This window comes from Ovis canadensis, chromosome 12 (assembly GCF_042477335.2).
Source record: "Ovis canadensis isolate MfBH-ARS-UI-01 breed Bighorn chromosome 12, ARS-UI_OviCan_v2, whole genome shotgun sequence".
NCBI classification, from domain to species: Eukaryota; Metazoa; Chordata; class Mammalia; order Artiodactyla; family Bovidae; genus Ovis; species Ovis canadensis.
In genome coordinates, this window is record NC_091256.1 from 56,145,667 (window position 1) to 56,170,405 (window position 24,739).

Here is a 24,739-nt window from a genome sequence, read left to right on the forward strand (position 1 = left end):
CTCGATGGACATGAGTATGAGCAAATTCCAGGAGATAATGAAAGCCCAGTTCTGAAGGGAAGACCGAGTGTCGTGTTATCACTGGGAAGGAGCTCAGATGCAGTGACGACACAGACATGTGTACAGAATGACCCTAACATGAGCACCCTGCAGTGTGTTTCAATCTCAGGAAATACTTCTCAATGATATAAGTGATTTATGTATTCGGGGCAAAGGTTTGTTCATGCAGTGCAAGAAAACTTCTCAAGCTTTACATGTTCACTGTTTATTGTTTTTAAAAAAGATACCTGATTAAAATATTAATAACCATTAAAAACAGGGAAATCCACAAAATGATAAACTTAGCTGGTACAAAATTTCCATTTGGATTAAATTTACCTTTCGAGTTATGATGAAGTTGCACTTAATTGTAAAATGATTCCATTCACACAGCATCTGTTCATAAATTCTGACCTCTTATCCAAATAAACACAGCCTTTTGGTAACATTTATGTAAACACAGAAACCTGTAGTACACATTTTTATTACTGATTTCTATAGGCATCAATACAGAAAGTTACTAAACTTAAATGACGGTTTATAGTTGGGTGGAGCCCCTGTGGTGGGGAGAAGCCAGCACTGTTGAGCCTTCTCTGCTCATCCCCAGAAGCAGAAGCATTATGGTCATTTCTAAATATACCAGCTCAGCTATTTACCAAAACACCAAAACTATAATTGGTCTTATAGATCTGCTTACAACAAGCACCAATTTTGCGCCTAAATGTGTAGTAACGCAAAGAAACAGTTAAATGTCAATAAAACAAACATCCAGAAAGAAATCTGAAAGAGGGCTTGTACTAGAGAAGGTCATGTTTAAAAAGTGCATACGGACATGCAGAATGGTCCTCTGACAGCTCCGTGTCATTTCTGATTTAAACGGTCATCAGCACAGAAGGCTGCAATGATTCTATCCATGACAATATCCAGGCTGGTTCACTGTTTAAAATTTGATTTTTCACCAAGGGCAAAAATATCACACAACTTGACCAAAGCAATGAGGGCTTCAGAGATCATTTAACCATCAAGATGGATCAGAACAGGAGAGTTCTCTAAGCCTAAGATAGGAATATGGGCATGGAATGGCTTCAAGTGAGAAAATTCTAGAAAAGTCACAGTCATCGTTTCAAAGTGGTTCCGACAGTTATAAGAAAGAAGTACATTCTGGAAACTACAGCTGGCCCCTGTGATCAAGGTGGGAAGAGTTGGGGAGGGTAGAGAACTCTGGATGCAGAACCCACAGGTACAGAGGGCTGGCGAACTTTCCTGTTACAGAAGGGACGTTGAGTGTCCCTGGATTTTAGTATCTGCGGGGGTCCTGTAGCCAACTCCCTGCAGATACCAAGGGCCAACTGTTCTACTTTAGAAAGTAAATCTAAGCTGAGGGCTTGAGTCTCAGGTCAGGGTCCAGCAGCATCATGGATAGAAAGGTCGATTCTCCTGATTATGATCATATGATTATAGCATTTTATAAAAAGCTATAAAACTTGAAAGGGAGAAGCATTTTCCTAAAAAACACAACAAAAGAAGAAAAGTAAGTTAGTTTGTTGCATATTATTTAAACGAGAAAATATTACTGGGGTCTTCATTTTCTTCTATTCCTGGTTCTGACCTGCACGGGTGTGAATTAGATACCATTTCAGGGTTGAGAAGGAATCATCAGCTCTCTAAGAGGAGGGCTGACTTATCAAGTGAACAACTCATGTGCTACTCAGGAGAACGACTGATTTGTGGCAGACTTGGCACCCCCCTCGGCTAGGGCCCTCCCAGAGACCTCTCACCCCTACTTAAGGGCAACACTCACCTTTATTCAGGGGCAGAGAGAAGACAGTGGCCATCAGACCTCTGGCAGGGACGGAGAGACCTCCTTTTGCATAAATTGGTTGAAAAAGAAAGAGTGAATTGTTAGTTTTGATAGGACAACATTTAAACACACTCGTAAGAACTTACATAACTTTAAAAATGTTTACAATCATCATTTAAAAATGTAAAAAGAGATGAGTCAGAAGCTGATTCAGCCAGAAGCTCTTTTGTTTTTAACATTACACATGCAAAACCTAATTTACACCCTTCAAGGAATCAGCCCACTGTAAGCTGACCGGTTTTTCAGAATGTACATATATTCATTTATTTATGGCTGTGTGGGGTCTTGGTTGCTGCTCGGACTCCTCTCTAGTCATGGTGAGCGGGGGCTACTCTCTAGCTGCGTGCATGGGCTTCTCATTGTGGTGGCTTCTCTGGGTGCGCAGCACAGGCCCTGGGGCATGTGGGCTTCAGTAGCTGTGGCTGCCGGGCTCTAGAGCACAGGCTCAGTAGTTGTGGCGCACGAGCTTAGTTGCTCCACAGCATGTGGGGTCTTCCCGGATCAGGGATCAAACCCATGTCTCCTGCACTGGCAGGTGAATTCTTTACCACTGAGCCACCAGGGAAGCCCAAGCTCATCTTCGTTTAAGAGAAGACTTCTGGGATCTCAGTGGAAGGCAGAAAATCAAAAAGAAAAGCATCTATAAGAATGAATGTCAAAGTTCAACCCTAAAAACCAGGAATTTCCAGGATACCAGTGAGCAATACGTTTTCATACTGGTAAATGCTGGAGTGACCTGTGTTGTGAGAACTCTGGAATGTTGGAGCTTAACTGTGGAGGCACGTGTCACCGTGCAATGACCAGGCGAGGGCAACACGGTTATGGAGACTGTCGGGAAAGGTGCGTGACCTCTAGTGGGGATTTCTTCAAGTCTCTACTGTGGGGCAGGAAATGATTCATGTAACAACAGAACAAAACCAATGAGGCTAACGTTTGGGCTTTTTCTTGCTATACTCCTAACTACAATTTATTTGGGCTGACACCTGAAATGAAGTTTGGCTGTTCACATACCTCTTTAGAGGCCATCCAGTCTCATTAGAGGACAGCTAATAAACTAGAAAAAGAGTCTATTCACCAGTTTAAATACATTGGGAAAAAAGAGGAGTGAAAGAATCTATATACAATGTCTGCTTCAGGAAAAAGATGTCTGCTAAAAAAATCAAGAAGGGAAAGCCTTAACATTCAATGACAGCTTCCTGGTCACTTAAGCTGCAAGGGTTCGGAGAGAATCACAGGGAGGAGGAGCAGTCCAGCAGGTCTGGAGAGGCAGTGCAGGTCCTTCAGAGTCACTCGGCTGCTGCTTCTGTTGGATCCGGACCGTGGGGTCTGCAGCATCACCAGCTGAGTCTCTGTGTCCGCAAGTGACACAGCCCTCCAAAGGGGAACAAGAGTAGGTAGGTTAGTTGATGTCAAGTCATCTGCAAAGTTCTAAAGTCAGTAAAGTGCTGGCCTAGCAACCTATGTCTAATTCCCCCACATAATTTATTTAAGAAGACTATCATTTATTTATTTATATTTATTTAACTAATTTATATAATTTCACTATATTTATCTAATAAGACTATTATACTTCATTCTTCATTATTAGAAGGTAAATGATGGTAATCATTTAAATACTTTTGCTTGAATTGTTCTGGGGCTCATTCTTCACATACTCTACCCACAGAAATCCTACCTCTGGTGTGAATCTAACATCTTGAGTTTGAACTCTTCTCAAACATGCATATGTATTTGACATGCAAATCTTATACTCTCCTCTCCAGTCAATTATGGATCAAACCAGGTGTGTTTATTCCTAACTGGCCCATAACATTCCAACGGGTGGAAGAAAAAACCACTTGGAGTCAAAAAGACCTGTATTTAAAATCTGATGAACTGTGTGAACTTACACAGTTGTGGCTCAGTTTGTGCAGGGGGCTTGGCTCCAGAACCCTGAGGCTATGAAAATCTATGGATGCTCACGTCCTTACATAAAATGACACAGTCCAGTCAGCACTCAAGGGTTCCACATCCTTACTGGGACTGAAATTTGATCCATGATATACAAAGCCTCACTTTGTTGCTATTGGTAAAGTTGGGGTAATAACACATCCCACAGAGGAAGTTGTGAGAAGTAAGGTTCCCAGTGGAAAAATGCAATGCATGGTGGGCCTTCTGTATCTGCATGCTCCACATCCACAGATTCGACGAACCACAGATCCAAAACATTTGGGGATGAAAATTCCAAAAAGTTCTAAAAGGCAAAACTTGAATTTGCCATGCACTGGCAACTATTTACATAGCATGCACATTGAATTTACAACTATTTAAACAGCATTTATACTGGATTAGGTATTCTAAGTAATCTGCAGATGATTTAGGATGTATGGGAGGATTGCATAGTGAAGTAAAGTGAAAGTGTCGGTCGCCCAGTTGTGTCTGACTCTCTGTGACCCCAGGAACTGCAGCCCACCAGGCTCCTCTGTCCATGGAATTCTCCAGGCAAGAAAACTGGAGTGGGTAGCCATTCCCTTCTCTAGGGGCTCTTCCTGATCCAGGGACTGAACCCAGATCTTCTGCACTGCAGGGGGATTCTTTACTGTCTGAGTCACCAGGGAAGCCCCAAGGGGGACGTGCACAGGTTACGTGCACATACTATGCTGTTTAACATGAGGTGCTTAAACATTCGTGGATTTTGGAAGCCGCCGGGAACCCTGAAACCAATCCCCTGCAGAAACCAAGGGACAAGGGTACAGCCAGAGCCCAGAACACTGCCCGGCACAAAGCCGTCAGCACACAACAGCTGTTATTACTGTGCTTACCTTGGTGTCTATTTCCCGAGGGATCGCCTGGCTGTGAATCCAAGAATGCACGTTGGCTATCTCCTCCCTTTGCCCTCGAGAAAACTGTGGCTGCTGCCGTCTCATGCTTTCCAGCTTCTCTAGGTCTTCTTTCAGTACAATTTCTTTAACCCTGAAAACAAACAAGTAGACAAATAAGCGCTTCACCGTCCTAAACAAGGCACAGGGTTCTTATCTTGTCATCCAAGACCAACATTCATTTTGGTTTGTAACATACTTCAAATCTCTCATTAAAGTATGACTTCATATCTCACATTGAAAAAAAAAAAAAAAACCTGACTCATTTCTTTGTCAAGTTGGTAAAGCTAGACCTTTTTCTTGATGGAAAACACCTGCATAGAGTTTTAATGAGTCATATGGAAGAAACAGGTGTCCTTCAGGTCTGCTCTTCTTTTAGAACGAGAAAAAAAAAAGTCCAGACTCTAATAATAGTTCAGGTACCGGTGAGCCATCTTGGAAAGCACTGCCTCTCTTTGTTTTCACCTTATGACATATAACATTCGTATCCACTTCCACCACAACCATTGTTTTAAGAAATCATTCACCATTTGACTTCAAATCAATGAATCTGAAAATACATATCTCTGAAGATATGTATAAAAATGTTAAAATCACTTTGTATTAAAAAACACAAGAAACCACAGAACACCTGTATAAAGGTGGGTCCTCCAACGTGCTTCTTACCTCTCAGGCACCTGATACGTCATGAGAATGCGGTCAGGTGTCTGCTTTATCATTCTCCAGATGGACTCTTCAGCTAACTTAGGAAATGTTCCTTTTTTCTGTATGTCCTGAGATTGCTGCCCATTTTCAGAGATTTCTGAAGAATCATCACTAGGAGCAAAGTTTATACTGCTGCCACTGCTTCCTATCAAAAATCAGCAACAACAAAGAAAGCCAAATTAGAAAATACCCGTCAGGGGCTGATCTGCCAAGCTGGTCCTCATTCTTCACAGACCTGGGAGACTAGCTGGTAGTGTCCTTCACCACCCAGCCCAGCGTCATCACAGGTCACCTCAGCCTTCCCGTTCCTCCATCTTTCCAATATCTCCTTCTCAGTCTTCCTGAACTATCTGTTCCTCAAGGTCATACCGCCTTTCTCATCATCACCCATAACAGCTGCATCTCAGCTCCACTTTCTCCCCTGCTTGTTCGGTTGCTCTAACTACGAATCTGGAACAGAGCTTTAGCCATTCTGCTTAGAGCCCAAAGCCTGTCACTCAGTAACACTCTGCCATACCTGAGTCTTTTCCCCTTTCATTTCCCACAATATCAAAATGTCAACTCTGATTAAGCCACTTATTAATTCCATTCTTATCCGAATCCAAGTTGCCAAAAGCATAGAGAAAGTCACATGGAACAGGGTACGTTGGTTCTGCAGTAAATTCATCATCACCAAAGGACCATCAGAAAGCCTGTAATCCTGGTACAGTTCTCTGGTCAGTGCACTATTTCCAGCAGGATTATCTTCTGATCCCTATTTCCTTCCTCAGTCTCACACATAAGGAAAGAAAAGGAAGCTATGAGAAATGAAATTCATTACCCTGATGCCAAACACAAATTTACTGATACGTGCATTCTCTCTTCATTGCCCTCCTATTAAAACAGAGAAGCCATCCATCCATGCCAAGGCCCATCCCTTTACAGCTGCTACGGAGCCTCATAGATCATTCCTTTCCTGTCCTGCATCTAATTCTTCCAGGTCCTCCTCGTTTACTTTGGAACAATTAAAACAAAGTACCTAATTAAAAAAAATAAGCATATGGGTAAATATAAAAGACATTTTTCCTCATTAGAAGAAAATCTCTTTGAAAGGTAATTATTTAAAGCCAAAAACAGCAACATTTTTACTGTGGGACTTGTAATACATGTTGAAATAAAATGTATGACACATTTTACTTAGCACAAAAGACAAGCGGACGAAATGGAAATAGTCTGTTTTAAAGTTCTAAGACAAAAAGTGAAAGAACAGTGTAAACTGTGATAAGTAGAAGACATATGTATAAATCCTACAGCAATGACTAAAATAATTTTTTTTTAAAGGAAAAAAACAACAACAAAAAAGAATAGCTGAGAAGTCAACAATGGAGAGAAAATGGAGCTTTGGGGCTTCCCTGGTGGCTGAGATGGTAAAGAATCCGCCTGTAATGCAGGAGACCCAGGTTTGATCCCTGAGTTGGGAAAATCCCCTGGAGAGGGAATGGCTACCCACACCAGCATTCTTGCCTGGAGAATTCCATGGACAGAGGTGCCTGGCGGGCTACACTCCATGGGGTCATAAAGAACTGGTGTGACTGAGTGACTAACACTTTCATGTTCCTTCTATACCCATTTTAGAGTTTTTAAAATCACAGATATTGAATCTTGTCAAATGCCTTTACCACATCTATTGAGACGATTATTATCCTTCATCCTGTTAGCCACATTATTTCACCCTGATTGATCTATGGATGCTGAAACATCTTTCCTTCCTTGGAATAAATCCCACTTGGTCATAATGTGGTGGTGGTGGTGGTTTAGTGACTAAGTCGTGTCTGACTCTTGGGACCCCATGGACTGTGTAGCCTGCCAGAATACTGGAGTGATCATAATGTATGATCCTTTAAATGTATTTGCTAATATGTGGCTCAGCTGGTAAAGAATCTGCCTGCAGGGCAGGAGACCTGGGTTAGATCCCTGGGTTGGGAAGTTCCCCTGGAGAAGGAAAGGCTACCCACTCCAGTATTCTGGTCTGGAGAATTCCCATGTATGTCCACGGGGTCACAAAGAGTCAGACATGACTGAGCGACTTCCACACTTGAGGATTAATGTTCATCAGAGGTAGCTGGCCTGTCATCTTCTTTGTGTGTGTGTGCTGTCCTTGTCTGGTTTTGGCATCAGGTAATGACAATCTTGTAAAATGAGCTGGAAAGTGCTTCCCCCTCTTCAATTCTTTGGAAGAGTTTGAAAAGTAGAGGTATTAAACCTTCTTTGAATGCATGGCATAGAATTCACCTGAGAAGCTGTCTGGTCCTCAACTTCTGTTTTTTGGGACATCTTTGATGCCTGTTTTACTCTCTCTACTAGTGACTGGTCCATCTGACTGGTCTGATGGCAGTGGGTCACCATCTCTTCATGAGTTAGTGCTAGCAGGTTATGTGATTCTAAGAATTTCTCCATTTATTCCAGGCTGTCCAGGTAACTGGCATATAGCTGTTCATAATATTCTCTTCTAATCCTTTGTATTTCTGTAGTATCACTGTATTTCTCTTCTTTCACTTCTGGTTTTATTTATCAGAGCTTTGTCATTTTTTCTTCTTAGTGAGCCTAGCTAAAGGTTTGTCAATTTTATCTCAATTTCATTTATTCCCTCTCTGATCTTTATGTTGTTCCTCCTAATGACTTTGGGCTTCATTTAGTCTTCTTTTTCTAGTTCTTTTGGGTATAGACTGTTTGATATTTTTCTTATTTCCTGAGGTAGGCTTGGATTGCTATAAACTGTCCTCTTAGTATTGTTTTTCCTGCATCCCACAGGTTTTGATATATTTTCACTTCTCTTCAGGTAATTTTTAATGTCTTCTTTGATTTCTTGACTCAATAATTGTTCAGTAACATGTTGTTTGTGCTCAAGTCACTCAGTTATGTCTGACTCTTTGCAACCCTATGGACTGCAGACCACCAGGCTCCTCTGTCCATGGGATTCTCCAGGCAAGAACACTGGAGTGGGTTGCCATTTCCTCCTCCAGGGGATCTTCGGACCCAGGGATCAAACCTGTGTCTGCCAGCATCTCCTGCACTGCGGGGAGATTCTTTACCTGCTGAGCCACCTCAGTCTCTGCATATTTGTGAGTTTTTCAGCTTTCTTCTCATAGTTAATTTCTACTTTCATAGCACTGTAACTGGGAGAAAAAGGCATGATATGATTTCCATCTTCTTTAATGCCTTGTGACTTGAACTATCCCTGAGAAAGTTCTATATGGACTTGATAAGAATGAGTATTCTACTGCATTTGAATTGACCATATACATCCATCAATACATCCTTGCTGTCTGGATGATCTATTCATTGATGTAAGTGGAGTTTTAAAGTCCCCCTGGTAGCTCAAATGGTAAAGAATATGCCTGCAATACAGGAAACCCAGGTTTGATCCCTGGGTTGGGAAGATCCCTTGGAGAAGGAAATGGCTACCCACTCCAGTAATCTTGACTGAGGAATCCCATGGACAGAGGAGCCTGGTGGGCTACAGTCCATGGGGTCGCAAAGAGTGCTCCTATTAACAACTGTTACGTCTTCCTGATGACTTGTCCCCTTTATCATTATATAACGTCCATCTTTGACCTCATTACGTTTTTCCGGTTGAAGTCTACTCTGTCCGATACAGGTATGGCCACACAACTTTCTTTTGGGTGCCATCTGCTTGGAGGACCATTTTCTGTCCTTTCTTTTGTGTCTGTTTTTCTGTTGAGCTGAGACAGGTCTCTTGGAGGCAGCACATAGTTGAGCCTGGCTTTGTAGTACTCCAACCACGCTGTGTCTTTTGATTGACAAGTTCATTTACCCATATGGTGATTACTGGCAAATGCGGATTTAGTACTGCCTTTTAATCTTTTGTTTTCTGCGTGCTCTCTTCCCCCATTGTTTCTTTTTCCTTGTGTTTCTGTCTGCCATTTTGGTTCGGTGGTTTTCTATAATGTTTTTCTTAATTTCCTCTTTTTTTTTTGGTTTCAGATTTCTGCTCTGGAGTTTTGTGGTTACCATGAGGTCTGCATAAAATACCTCATAAATAAAATAGCCCTTTGCATGCTGATAGCGTCTTACCTTCACTTACCCATACAGGTCTGTCCTTTTCCTCCTCCCCTGTCATGTTCTAGTTGTCTTAAATGATGCCCTTTCATGTTATGAGTCTGTTACCAAACTGAAGTAGCTTTAGTTGTTTTTACTGCTTTCTCTCCTTTTAACTTTCATGCTCCAACAGTGTGTCTAAAAATCTATTCTGACTGAGTTGGGATTTTCTGATTCTATTTATGCCTCACTCAAGGTTTTGTGTACTTTGGCCTTTTCATTTCAGGCAGAAGAGCTTCTTTGAACATTTCTTGTAAGGCAGGTCTAGTGGTGATAAACTTCCTCAACTTTTGTTTGTCTGGGAAAGTATTTCTCTTTCATATCTGAAGGACAGCTTTGCTGGATATTCTTGGCTGACAGTTCTTACATTTCAGTATTTTGAGAATGTCATTCCACTTCCTCTTGGCCTACAGAGTTTCTGTTGAGAAAACTGCTGATCGCCAAATGGGGGTTTCTTTGTAGGTTATTATCCTTTGCCCATTGGTTGCCTTTAAAATTCTTTGCCATTGACTTTTGACAGTTTTAATATAATGTGTCTTGGAAAAGAAAGTATTTTTCCATTGAAGTAATTAGGTATTCTCTTAGCTTCATGGACTTTTATTAATATATTCAGTTCCTCTCCCATGTTTGGGAAGTCCCCAGCTATTATTTCTTTATATTCTCTATTTATCATTAATTTTTGCCGTTTTAATTGCAATGTACCTTGGTATGGTTCTTTTTAGGTAGATTCTGTTTGGGACTCTTTTCTTCCTGGACTTGTATATGTTTCCTTTCCCAGTAACCTGGTACGAGGTTAAAATGGGCTATTTTCAGCCATTATGTCCTAAAGTATATTCTGTGATCCTTTTTCTCTCCCTTTTCCTCTGGAACCTTTGTAATGGGAATATTAGTACACCTGGGAGATGTCTCAGGTGTCTCAAACTGTCCTCACGTCTTTTTATTCTGTTTTCTGTTCAGCTTCGGCGATTACCGCTACTCTGTCTTCCAGCTCACTGGCCACGTCCCCTGTCTCACCTGGTTTACTATTGAGTCCTTCTGGTGTATTTTTCATTTCAGTTATTATATTCTTCATCTTTGTTTGGTTGTTCTTTATATTTTCTAATTCTTTGTTAAAAACTTTGAATTTTTCTGTTTATCCATTCTTCTTTCAGTTCTCTGATCATCTTTACAATCATTACTTTGAACTTTCTCTTGGGCAGATTGACTATCTCCACTTCACTTAGCTCTTCTGGGGTTTAAATCTTGTTCCTTTGCTTGGAGCATGTTTCTATGTCGCCTCATTTTGCCGAAATTGCTGTTTTCATGTCTATGTATCTGGTAGGTTGGTTACGTTTCCTGATCTTGGAGATGTGGCCTTTTGTAGGAGATGTCCTAGTGTCTCAGAAGCTCACTCCCCTCTGGTCATGAGAGCTGTATGCTTGCTCTAGGACTGACCCCTAGGTGAGCTGCTGGGATCCTTCTGTTGTGGTAGGCTAGCTACCACGGGTGGTCTGGTAGGATTGCTTATCCCCCATCTGGTTGGTTCCTAGGCCTTCTCTTTTGCCAAGGCTGCAAGGACCACAAGGCACCTGGGGGCAGCACCCAGGGGCTGAGATGGGTGCACTGGGGTGAGTACTGACTCACTGGTGGGTGGAGTCAGTGTCCAGGAGATCCTGCCAGCCCACTGGCAGGCAGAGATGTGTCCTGGAGTCTGGCTGTAGGACCCAGGGGTCCCAGAGCTGATGTCATACTGCCAGTGGGTGGGGCTGGTACCTGACACAGCTGGCTGCAGGGTCCAGGGTATCTTGAAGCTTGTGCTGGCCTGTTGGTGGACAGGGCCAGGGCCCAGCTGGTCCTAATGTTGGTGCTGGCCTGCTCACATGAGAGCTAGGTCCACAGGCTGCAGGACTGCCTCTCTCCTGCACTGGTGCTTGTCTGCTGGTGGGTGAGGCTGGGCCTGCAGCTACAGCAGGCTTGCTGGTGGCTGAGGCAGGAGGTTCTGGGTCTGGTACCTGCTGGTGGTGGGAGGAGCTGGATCCCAGAGTCTGTGTGTTTAGGGTCCTGGGTGTCCCAGGTCTAGTGCCTGCACATGGGTGGGTGGGGCCTGGCCCTTGGCCCCTTGGTGGGCAGTCATGTCCAGGGAAAGGTGTGAACTTAGGGGTCTTAAGGCAGACTGTCTGCTCCTGGGTGGGGCTGTGTCCCTGCCTAGTTAGTTGCTTGGCCTGAAATGTCCCAGCACTGGTGCCTAAGGCCATTGGATATGGTCGAGGCTGGGTTTGGAGGCTAATAAGCTGGAGGGAAGATTCTAAAAAGGCACTAGCCAGCAAGGCAGTCCATGTGGTAGAATGAGTGCCCCCAAGTGGCTGCCACCAGTGTTTACATCCTTGAGGGTGAGCTCCCTTTAACTGGCTCCTGCCTCTGGGGAGCTTCCTGGTGGCTCAGATTGTCCAGAATCTGCCAACAATGCAGGGAATCTGAGTTTGATCCCTGGGTCAGGGAGATCCCCTAGAGAAGGAACTGACTTCCTAGGGGACTCTCCAACTTCAGCCTGTGGGTCTGATCCAGGCTCCTTTCTGATTATTGCTTCTTCCCTGGGTCCTATAGCATGTGAGAGTCTGTGTGCACCTTTTAAGAGTGGGGTCTCTCTTTCCCACACCCCTCTGACTCTCCCCAAAGTAAACCCTGCTGGGCTTCAAAGTCAAACATTCTGAGAACTCATCTTCCTGGAGAAGGATGCCAAGGCTATGGGGACCAACATGGGGATCAGACCCCATGCTCACTGGGGACAGCCTTGCAATTGCGATTACTCTTTCATTCATCGGTCACCCACTGGGGAATATGCATCTTGACTATACTGTGACTCCCACCACCTACCCGTCTCATGGTCCCTTCTTTATATCATTAGTTGTTCAGTTCAGTTCAGTCGCTCAGTCGTGTCGGACTCTTTGCGACCCCATGAATCGCAGCACACCAGGCCTCCCTGTTCATCACCATCTCCCGGAGTTCACTCAGACTCACGTCCATTGAGTTCGTGATGCCATCCAGCCATCTCATCCTCGGTCGTCTCCTTCTCCTCCTGCCCCCAATCCCTCCCAGCATCAGAGTCTTTTCCAATGAGTCAACTCTTCACATGAGGTGGCCAAAGTACTGGAGCTTCAGCTTTAGCATCATTCCTTCCAAAGAAATCCCAGGGTTGATCTCCTTCAGAATGGACTGGTTGGATCTCCTTGCAGTCCAAGGGACTCTCAAGAGTCTTTTCCAACACCACAGTTCAAAAGTATCAATTCTTCGGCACTCAGCCTTCTTCACAGTCCAACTCTCACATCCATACATGACCACGGGAAAAACCATAGCCTTGACTAGACAGACCTTAGTCGGCAAAGTAATGTCTCTGCTTTTGAATATGCTCTCTAGGTTGGTCATAACTTTTCTTCCAAGGAGTAAGCATCTTTTAATTTCATGGCTGCAGTCACCATTTGCAGTGATTCTGGAGCCCCAGAAAATAAAGTCTGACACTGTCTCCCCATCTATTTCCCATGAAGTGATGGGACCGGATGCCATGATCTTCGTTTTCTGAATGTTGAGCTTTAAGCCAACTTTTTCGCTCTCCTCTTTCACTTTCATCAAGAAGCTTTTTAGCTCCTCTTCACTTTCTGCCATAAGGGTGGTGTCATCTGCATATCTGAGGTTATTGATATTTCTCCCAGCAATCTTCATTCCAGCTTGTGCTTCCTCCAGCCCAGTGTTTCTCATGATGTACTCTGCATATAAGTTAAATAAGCAGAGTGACAATATACAGCCTTGATGTACTCCTTTTCCTATTTGGAACCAGTCTGTTGTTCCATGTCCAGTTCTAACTGTTGCTTCCTGACCTCCATACAGATTTCTCAAGAGGCAGGTTAGGTGGTCTGGTATTCCCATCTCTTTCAGAATTTTCCACAGTTTATTGTGATCCACACAGTCAAAGGCTTTGGCATAGCCAAGAAAGCAGAAATAGATGTTTTTCAAGAACTCTCTTGCTTTTTCCATGATCCAGCGGACGTTGGCAATTTGATCTCTGGCTCCTCTGCCTTTTCTAAAACCAGCTTGAACATCAGGGAGTTCATGGTTCACATATTGCTGAAGCCTGGCTTGGAGAATTTTGAGCATTACTTTACTAGCATGTGAGATGAATGCAATTGTGCGGTAGTTTGAGCATTCTTTGGCATTGCCTTTCTTTGGAATTGGAATGAAAACTGACCTTTTCCAGTCCTGTGGCCACTGCTGAGTTTTCCAAATTTGCTGGCATATTGAGTGCAGCACTTTAACAGCATCATCTTTCAGGATTTGAAATAGCTCAACTGGAATTCCATCACCTCCACTAGCTTTGTTCGTAGTGATGCTTTCTAAGGCCCACTTGACTTCACATTCCAAGATGTCTGGCTCTAGATGAGTGATCACATCATCATGATTATCTGGGTCGTGAAGATCTTTTTTGTGCAGTTCTTCCATGTATTCTTGCCACCTCTTCTTAATATATTCTGCTTCTGTTAGGTCCATACCATTTCTGTCCTTTATCTAAGCATCTGAATGCAGAGTTCCAAAGAATAGCAAGAAGAGATAAGAAAGCCTTCTTCAGCGACCAATGCAAAGAAATAGAGGAAAACAACAGAATGGGAAAGACTAGAGATCTCTTCAAGAAAATTAAGAGATACCAAGGGAATATTTCATGCAAACATGGGCTCGATAAAGGACAGAAATGGTATCATTAGTTGTTGAAGATCTTTATTTTTTTGAAAAAAATTTTTTGGCTGCGATAGGTCTTCACTGCTGCATGCGGGCTTCCTCTAGCTGCTGACAATGGGGCTAGGCTCCAGTTATGGCACACAGGCTTCTCTTGTTGCAGAGCTCAGGCTCTACAGGGCATGTGGGCTCAGCAGTAGCAGCTCGCGGGCTCTAGAGCATAGGCTCAGCAGCTGTGGCTCCCAGACTCAGCTGCCCCTCGGCATGTGGAATCTTCCTGGACCACGGATCGAACCTGTGTCCCATACAGGTTGGCAGGTGGATTGATTTGTCTCTGGACCACCAGAGACATCCAATAGAAGATGTAGGTTCTGATCTTTTTTATTGATAGGTGTTCTGGAAACAGCTGCAATTTTAGTTTGCCTGTGGAAGGAGGTGAGCTCACCTCATACATAAAAAGTAACTAAAAATGGACCACAGACTTAGCTATAAAAGCTTAACCTGTAGAATTTCCAAGAGAAAACAGGAGGCCATCTTAGTGACTTCAAGTTAGGCATGAACTTCTTTAAAAAGGATACAAAAAGCACAGCCTATGAAAGAAAAAGTTGATGAACTGAACTTCATCAAAACATTTGCTCTTTAAAATGAAGATAAAGATAAAAAATTGAACAAAAAGACAAGCCACACACAGGGAAGAGAAATGAGTGTTTGATAACAGACTTGTATCCAAAATACACACAGAAATCTTACTACTCAATAAAAAAAACAACAAGCCCCCCTCAAATGGGCAACAGATATGAACACATCTGGATGGCAAATGAATAGACAAGAAGGCAGCCAACAGCACGAATCAATAGTCAAATGAAAACTAAAACCACAGTGACTTTTTCAGTACACATCTACTTGAATGGCTAAAATTTAAATGATGGACAATGTCTGGTGTTGGCCAGGATGTGTTGTAAACTGGAGTTTTTATATGTGGCTGACAGTGATGCAAACGGTATAGCCTCTTTGGAAAACAGTCTGCAGTTTCTTATAAAGTTAACTATAAACTTACCATGTGACCTAGCAATTTCATTCCTAGGTATTTAACCAAGAAAAATGACAACATGTGTCCACAAGAAGACTCACACTTACATGTTCACAGCAATGTTCTTCTTAATAGCCCCAAACTGGAAACAACTGAATAAACCATCAACTGGTGAATGGCTATTCATACAATGCAATTCCACTCGGCAATAGAAACGAGCAAATTACTGATATGCACAAGATGAATGAATCTCAACAGCTCTCTGCTAACTCAAGAGAACCCTGACACAAAAGACTGCACACTAGATGATTCGATCTATGTGAAATTACAGAAAGAGCAGCGTTACAGTGACAGGAAGTGGGTCAGTGCCTGCCAAGAGCCAGAGGATCAGGGACGGGCTCTGACTGCAATGAATCAAAGAAGAACGTTTCCAGGTGGTGGAAACTTCTGTATGGTGACTGTGGTGGTGGTTACACTGCTGTAAATCCTTGTCAGAACTCTTATTTTGTACCCCTAAATGTGGTGAATGTATCGTATATAAATATACCCCAATACAGCTTAGAAAAAGCTTTACTTTACTTTCACCCCAGGGCCAACACCTGAAAGCCCGTTAAACAGTGCCCTCCTGACCACGGGGTATGAGGACTATGTCATTTTGAGCTACTACCTGATGCTGCAGGGCCCGTTCCTGGCGGAGACACCGAGTGCAGTGATGCTATGGATGGTTTCTTGATAGTAAAACCATCTATCTCAGTCCCACTGCTGCCACGGACACCCTGCCAGAAAGTAAGAACACAAGGAAAGAGACTGAACATCTCAAGCGTCATATTACAGAATAACTGGCAGATCTTCAACTCACATGTTAAACAGAAAAAAAAAGTACATATCAACACATAAACCGAGAAGCAAAACATTTTTAGCCTGTCCCCAAGAATATGGTCAAAGTCCCTTTGCATATAATGTTAAACATATGGCTTGTGTGTGTGTGTGTATGTATGAAAAAGTGAAGTCGCTCAGTCGTGTCCGATTCTTTGCGACCCCATGGACTGTAGCCTAGCAGGCTCTTCAGTCCATGGGATTTTCCAGGCAAGAATACTGGAGTGGGTTGCCATTTCCTTCTCCAGGGGATCTTCCCAACCCAGGGATTGAACCTGGGTCTCCCGCATTATAAGCAGACGCTTTACTGTCTGAGCCACCAGGGAAGGGGATCTAGCTCACTGACCAAGGATTGAACCCAGACCTCCTGTAATAGAAGCATGGAATCTTAGCCTCTTGGCCACCAGGGAAGTTCACTACTGCTTTCTGAGCACATTCCAGGGCTTCTGTGGTGTCTCAGATAGTAAAGAATCTGCCTGCAATGCAGAAGACCCGGGTTCAATCCCTGGCTTGGGAAGAGATCTTGATCTAGATTCTTGATCTAGGTCATCAGATTCTGAACATTTGTTAAAAATGGTTATATCTTGAAGTGAGGACTGAAGAAAACCTTAGTGGAAATACTTATGCTTGTCTTGGATCCTATATCTAAATATAGGAAAGTCTTGCCCCGCAGTTTAAACTGACAAATCTGAGAAGGCCTTTTTACATAAAGAGGTGAAAAGTGAAAGGAAAGTGACAGAAATTTTTTCATATAAAATTGGTATGTATCAGTATAAAACTATAAACTATTTTACTGATAAATAATGACAGAAAGGAGCTCTCCCCATACACACCTGCTGTCCCATAATTATGTCTGAAAAAGTAAAACTGTTAAATTTATGTCTTGTCTGTACGGCTTGCTCCTAATCTAAATAGTCCATAACCCCAGTTACATTTTTTCTAGGTAACGAACATTTAAGTTTAATACCTAGATATCACATTTTAAAGCAGAGGGGAAATCCAATTCACAAATAAAGTCTGAAAGATAGCACATGGGGGAAAACCTAGCAAAGTATGTAAGAATTCAGGACATAGAAAATCCTTTCACTGCAGCTTTTTAAATGGAGTCAGGAGGGAATACCGTGTGTTTCCGTGGAACAAAGTCTTAACCTCAGCTGTAATGAAGGTTACCCTCAGCTGTAATGCAGACTAGGTCATTCATCTTGAGCTTCAGCACAAAAACCTTAATTTTAATAAGAGGATGCACAGTTACTTTCTCGTTCGTGTGTTGGAAGTTAGCATCACTTACACACACAGTTTCTGGGGATGCACAGGATCGGGGCCTGTCCCCCTGCAGGAGGTCAAGCTGGAGCATGGAGCTGCTCCCTGAGTTGATGAGGGGGTGTCCTTCATTCCGTGTCTCCCACTTCTCCTCTCTGCTCCTTGGGTTGATGGTTGAAGACAGTGGGCCCGGGTTTGGAGCCACTGCTGATACCGAAGAGAGTATTTCGGAAGAGGGTGCTGCTCCCAAGAAGGGATATGGGGAGAATGACAGTGACGAGAGGGGAGAGAGAGAGGGGTCATGCAGGAAGAGGTTCACAAAAGTGTTGAAGTAAGCAGAAGGCAGAGCTGGGAAATACTGCAGGCTGCTAGGCAAAGGTGGCTCAGGCAGTCTTGGCAGTACAGTTATCAAGGCTTCATGTTCTCTGCCAAGGGAGGTCGTGGCTGGGAGGCAAAGAGCTGGGACGAGGCAAGGGGCTGGGCTGGGAACCATCACTGTAGCTGGGAGCGAGGGGCCAGAGGCATGGGGACAGGAGGCGGACGAGGGGCACCAGGGCTGTCCATCTTGGTGGGGACAGAAGTGATCCTTGGCACTCCTGCCATCCGACCACACGAGAGGCTTCTTACGCTTGTGTTTCCCCTTTCTGCAACCAGCTGATCGTGCCAGCCTGGAAGCAGAACCTCCTGCGGGATAAAGAGGGAGACGAGTTACAGAAAACTAACCCAGAACAGGGTTACCCATTGACAGGTAGCAAGCACATTACAAGCAATAAACATTAGTCAATAATAACCATGTCCACTGCAGGAATGACAGAAAGTAGACCTAGAAAGATGGACGAGATCCTGGATACAAGCTGTTGCTATAAAGTAAACCCCATTTCAGCATCTCTCAGCCATTTCCTTACAAGCAAACCTCCTACACTTCATGCCACATCTTCCAGGACTCATGTATGATTCCTAAACTTGATAACTCTGTTAATAAATGGAATATATATATATTTTTAATTTATTTGTAATTAGAGGATAATTGCTTTACAGTGTTGCATTGGTATCTGCTGTAAAACAATGCAAATCAGCCATAAGCATATGTCTATCCCCTTGTTCTTGAACCCCCTCCCACACACTCCCACCCCACCCCTCTGGGCTGACACAGAGCACTAGGCTGAGCTTCCCACTAGCTGTCTGTTTTACACATGGTGGTGTTTCAACGCTCCTCTCTTGGTTTGTCTCTCCCTTCCTTCCTCCATCCCATGTCCACAAGTCTGTATGTCTTCATCTGTACTGCTGCCCTGCAAATAGGTTTATCAGTACCATTTTCCAGGTTTATATGGAATATATTTTTTAAAATTTAACTACCTTGAACATACAAATATTTAGCTTTGCTTCTGCTTTCCTGCTGAAGATAGGAGCTACAGGGTGACGACAGAATCTTCTCCTGGAATTTATCTACATAGCTCTGCTCTTCCTTCTGTGCGTGGGCTGACAGCACAGCCTTTGCGAGCCCTGAGTGTTTAAACGCTTCTGCGGCCAGTGGAGCTGGGTGTGTGCTGAGAGTCCAGGGCTTGCAGGCCAGCGGTATGTGCTCTGCTGGAGTCAATTCTGCTGAAGTGGAAGAAGACAGATTTAATTTTAACTCGAACGGGTTATTTTGCATTTATTTACTTTCACTAATTTAACTCCCTTTCCCAATAAATGTTTACAGTCATTACAATGGCTGGAACATAAAACCTCCATCAATCCAGCAGGTACATTTTTATTTTTCGGCCTTGTTTTACACTCTTTGCAAACTTATATATACATTTTGGGCTTCCCTTATGGCTCAGCTGGTAAAGAATCTGCCTGCAGTGTGGGAGACTTGGGTTTGATCCTGTATTGGAAAGAACCGCTGAAGAAGGGAACGGCTACCCACTCCAATATTCTGGCCTGGAGAATTCCATGGACTGTACAGTCCATGGGGGTCACAAAAAGTTGGACATGACTGAGCAACTTTCACTTACTTACTTACATACATTTTAGAGTTGTAATGCTCAATGTGCACACATTTATTTAGATCCTGCTTTCACTGTAAATATTTTTTAATCTCCATGAATCCTTTGAAAAATTATCTCTGGATTAATCTTTTAATGTGTAATATAAATATGTGGTCCAAAAATTAACATGCGTTAGACATTTAGTAGCTTCTCCCCAACCCTAACACCTGCCTGCTGCTGCTGCTGCTAAGTCGCTTCAGTCGTGTCTGACTCTGTGCGACCCCACAGACTGCAGCCCACTAGGCTCCCCCATTCCTGGGATTCTCCAGGCAAGAACACTGGAGTGGGTTGCCATTTCCTTCTCCAATGCATGAAAGTGAAAAGTGAAAGTGAAGTCGCTCAGTCGTGTCCGACTCTTCGCAACTCCATGGACTGCAGCCTACCAGGCTCCTCCGTCCATGGGATTTTTCAGGCACGAGTACTGCCTAGTTCTCATGTATTCTTCCCACGGAAATCCTTTTATTTGCTTATTTATCTACTTTCTTTAAGCATCTGTAAATAAGTACAGATAAAGATTCTTATCCCTCTTCCTATATACCCAAAAGGCATATAATCTTGTACACTAACCTGCAGTGTGTCTCTTCATTTAACAATATCCCTTTTATCAGTGCATCACATAGGATTCCACTTTGTGTGCATGCATGCCACATGCTAAGTTGCTTCAGTTGTGTCTGACTTTTTGCGACCCCATGGACTGTGGCCTGCCAGCCTCCTCTGTCCATAGGATTCCCAGTCAAGAATACTGGAGTCTATTGCCATATCCTTCTCCAGGGGATCTTCCCAACCCAGGGATCAAACCCATGTCTCCTGCACTGGCAGGTGGATTCTTTACTGATGAGCCACAGGGATGCCCATAACCACCTGTAGACAAATGCTAGGTTGCTTCTAAACATTACTTCTTCCAGGTACAAAAGATTTTACAGCAGACACTGGTGGGTCCTCCCAGCCTCCATTCCCCCTCTCCTCTGTGGTGTGGTACTGAGGTGTGGGTAGGCTTGGTCCCACTCCACTTCCAGAAACAGGCTCTGACTGATTTAAGTCAACACACCGGACAGAGGGCTTTAGATTCTGGCCACGATGGAGGAACAGGGACTGGACTGATCTTCTCACCTGAAATAACTAGGAAGGGACAAAATATGTGAAACAATAATTTCGAAGACACAAAACATCCTAAGGGATTGAAAACAAGGTGAACCTCAGGAGCTGAGAGTATGGGGAGTGGCTGGAGATCAGGAAGATGAGTGGAGGGGACAGCCACACGAGAGGCCTCCAGACAGCTGTAGAGAACCCCCAAGTCCTCAGCAGTTCGTTCATGGGAGGAAAAAAAATCACCTGAAAGGATCAGACTGAAGCTCACAGCAGGTGGAGAACAGGGCTCGGCCCCACAGCCAGACTAGAAGATCTCATAACCCATATGCACTGGGTAGAATACTCTTAAGGGCCTTGCCTCAGTAGTAGAGAAGAACTAGACCTCCCTACACTGCTCTGTTCCTGTCTAAGCAATTTTAAAAGCAAAGCCTGAGAAGATCCCTCTGTTTCCATGAAGCTAAACTGGGTCCCAGAATAAAGCTCAACAATGTTAATAGGAGTATTTGGCACCCATTCACAGCATCTGCGATCCCATCAAAGACTACTTGGCATGCAAAGAACCAGGAAGACACAGCCCACAAAAAGGAGAAAAATCAATCATGAAAAACCAACCCGGGGCGGCGAGAGAACTAGAACTGGAAGACAGAACGTTAACAGTTATACTGTATTTCACACAGTCACAGGGAAGATATTTTAATTATGCTATATAAGCACATGCAAGATATTAAAAAGACTCAAATAGAACTTCTAGAAATGAAAACTATCATATGTGAGATGGAAAAGGTACTGAATGGAAATAATGACAGATTTTACAATAGAAAACACTAGTGAACCTGAAGACACAGCAATAGAGACTGTCCCAAAATGAAACAAAGACCTAAAAAAATGAAAAGGTTTAAATGAACAGAGCATCAGTGGACTGCGACACAACTTCAAGCAGCCTATATACATAGAACTTGAGTCCCAGAAAAAGGGGAAACAGAAAAAATATTTTAAAAATAAGGGAAGAAGTTTCTTCAATTTGATGGAAACAATAAAACTACAAATCCAAGAAGCCAAATAAACTCCAAGTATAAAAAACATGAAGAACACTACATCCTGGAACATTAAAATCAGACTGTCGAAATAAATGATGAGTAGAAAATCTCACATGCAGCCAGACGTTGCATATAATATTATGCAAACAATACAGATGACAGAAGATTTCCTGTCAGAAACAATGCAAATGAGGATTCAGGAGAACAGCATCTCAAAGGTACTGAAAGATAAACACTGTCACCCTAGAATCCTATGATCTGTTAAAATGTGTTTAAAACATGAACCTGAAATAAAGACACTTTCAGATGCACAAAAATGTCAAGGATTCATCACTGGTAGACCTGTACTACAAGAGATAAAAGGAACGCCTTAGGCAGAAGAAGCATGATACCAGATAAATCTACATCAAGGAATGAAAAACACTGAGAGATGAGTAAAGGGATAAACACTTGAATTTCTTTAAAAGATAATAATTACATAAAAATAATAACAACATAGGGTGGGATTTCTAACACATGTAGAAATATATGCCAATAGACAAAGACCAAGGTGGGTAAATGGGAGTATAGTATTTTAAGTTTTTTTATACATGAAGCAGTATAATACCTCTAGAAGACAGACTGTGAAAAATTAAATGCATACACCATAAACTCTAAAGCAACAACTAAAATAAACACCACTTTTAAAAGTAAAAGGTTAGAAAATGATATAAGATTAATAAAAAAAAAAGCTAGAGTGAACATATTAATACAAAGTATATTTTAGAGGAAAGAAAATACAAGGGATAAAGAAAGACATTTCACAGTGATAAAAGGATCAATTAATCAAAAGGACAAAACAATTCTAAACAAGACCCTGATGCTGGGAAAGATCGAGGGCAGGAGGAGAAGGGGGTGACAGAGGATGAGATGGTTGGATGGCACCACTGACTCAACAGACATGAGTTTGAGCAAACTCTGGGAGATGGTGGAGGACAGGGAAGCCTGGCGTGCTGCAGTCCATGGGGTCGCATAGCAAAGAGTCAGACACAGCTTAGCAACTAAACAACAGCAACATGCACAAATTAAGACAGCTTCAAAATGCACAAAGCAAAAACCAATAAAACAGCAATGAGAAACAGACAAACCCACAATTACGGCCAGAGGCTTCAACACCCCCTCTGAGATACAAGTATTCAGAAAATCAGTGGACAGAGAATAAGTGAACAAACTATCAACCAACCTGACCTAGTTTACACACTGATAGAATATTCAACCCAACAGAGGCAAAATAAACATCCTTTTCAAGTGAATACACAACATTTACCAAGACAGACCATATTACAGACCATAAAACTAGTCTCAATAAATTTAGGAGTTCAAGTTTCGTATTTTCTCTGACCACAATGGGATTAAATTAGAAATCAATAAAGAAGTATGGAATATCTCTAAATGCTTCCTAAATAATATATGATGATACATATGAAAATATAAAATATCTCAAAGAAAATATTAAAAGGAATATTGGGCAGCATTTGAACATGATGAAAATGAAACACAATACATCAAAATGTGTGAAATGCAGCTGAGAGTAAAAGGAAAGCTTATACTCAAATCCACTAAGGAAGAAAAATGTCTGAAATCAATGACTTCAGCTTCCATCTTAAGAAACTCAAAAAACAAAAGTAAGGTAAAACAAAAATAAGCAGGAATTTCCCTGGTGGTCCAGTGGTTAAGACTCTGCACACCCAATGCAAGAGGCCTGGGTCAATCCCTGGTCAGGGAACCACAGAATTGATATTATTTTTTCCTTAAATGTTTGCTCAAACTCACTAGTAAAGCCATTTGGGCTTGGAGTTTTCTTGTTGGAGAAGTTTTTATCAACAACTTCAGTTTTTTAAATAGATACGAGGCTATTCAGGCTTTCTACCTCTTGAGTGATTTTAGTGTATATCTCTCAAACAATTGGTCAATTTTGTCCAAGTTGTCAAGTTTATTGGGAAAACTTGTTTATAATGTTAAGTTGTTATTCTTTGGATATCTAATGATGGTAGGATCTCTAGGGATGTTTCCTCTATCATTTCTGAAATTGATAACTTATATCTTCCCCCCCTTTTTTTTTTCCCTGATCAGGCTTACTAGAGTTTGATCAATTTCATTGCTCTTTGCAAAGAACCAGCTTAAAATTTTATTATTTTTGTCTATTAGTTTTCTGTTTTCTACTTAAAAATTTTTTACTCTGATCGTTATTATTCTCTTTCTTCTGCTTCATTTTTTAAAATTTGGCTGCACTGGGTGTCCCAACTCATCATCAGGATATGGTGTAAACCCCAGGAATATGGGCTTCCCAGAAAGCAAAAGACAGATGCAGCTTAAGACCACCTGGGCTCTGATTCTGCTTTCCCTCCTTAGAATAAAGAGGTGGACCTGCAGCTAAGACTGGTGTAAGATCAGGAGAAATGCTTATCAGTAAATACTGCTTATTCCTTAAATGAAAGCATACAGATTTCAGTATGAATTCTTTCAAAGCAGTATTAAGACCAAAATATACAGTCTTTTTTTGGCGCAGTCAAAAAAAGAGTTTTCTGTGTCAGGTAAGACCCCACCATGCATGGACTGACTGTGTCACTGACTGCTCCATACCCACATGGGTGTCCGAAGCATTAAGAACGCGTACACTAAAAGATACGCATCTGCTCTCATCCTGAGGGACTAGTTCAATTCCAATAAAAGTCTGCCTGTGGCTAATTAGAAATAATAGAAAAATATGTAGAAATAAACTAATCTCGCAATAGCTGTGTCTTTTTCTGGTCTTTTCCCACCATCCACAGTCCACTTGTCAATATAATGCTCTGCATCTCAAAGGGTGGCATGAGGATTAAGAGAATTAATTTATATGAAGAACTAAGGGCAGGGGATGGTATACAGTAACAGCTCAGCACATGTTCACTTATATTCCACTGAAGACTAGTAAAGATAAGTTAGACACAATCTGAAAACCTGATTGAACATGTTTATCACCATTTCCTTACCTACCAAATCCTTATGAAGAATGCAAAAGTCAAAAGGGCAGGTGAGAGCAAAACGGAGTAAAAAGGAGACATCAGAATAATTTACTAAGTCACTATGTTAAAGGAAGAAAGAGAGCTTCAAACATACACTCCTCATTTATAAGA

At 42.4% G+C, this 24,739-nt stretch overlaps 1 protein-coding gene across 7 annotated transcripts in view; it reads right to left on the reverse strand.

Moving 5' to 3' along the window:
• Positions 1–249: 249 nt before the first annotated feature.
• PER3 (period circadian regulator 3) overlaps positions 250–24,739 on the reverse strand; it is a 71,318-nt gene continuing 46,828 nt past the window's right edge. For 4 of the 7 annotated variants that reach the window (XM_069545795.1, XM_069545794.1, XM_069545793.1 and 1 more), the window contains 7 exons: positions 18,785–19,030; positions 17,457–18,112; positions 15,960–16,068; positions 5,425–5,608; positions 4,702–4,852; positions 1,841–3,272; positions 250–1,544 (listed from right to left, as the gene is read on the reverse strand). In XM_069545795.1, the coding sequence (XP_069401896.1) occupies positions 3,105–3,272; positions 4,702–4,852; positions 5,425–5,608; positions 15,960–16,068; positions 17,457–18,112; positions 18,785–19,030 (1,514 nt within the window). In that variant the 3' untranslated portion in view covers positions 250–1,544; positions 1,841–3,104. The remainder of the gene's footprint in view (positions 1,545–1,840; positions 3,273–4,701; positions 4,853–5,424; positions 5,609–15,959; positions 16,069–17,456; positions 18,113–18,784; positions 19,031–24,739) is intronic. The other 3 variants (XM_069545792.1, XM_069545790.1, XM_069545791.1) reach the window with 3 other exon arrangements.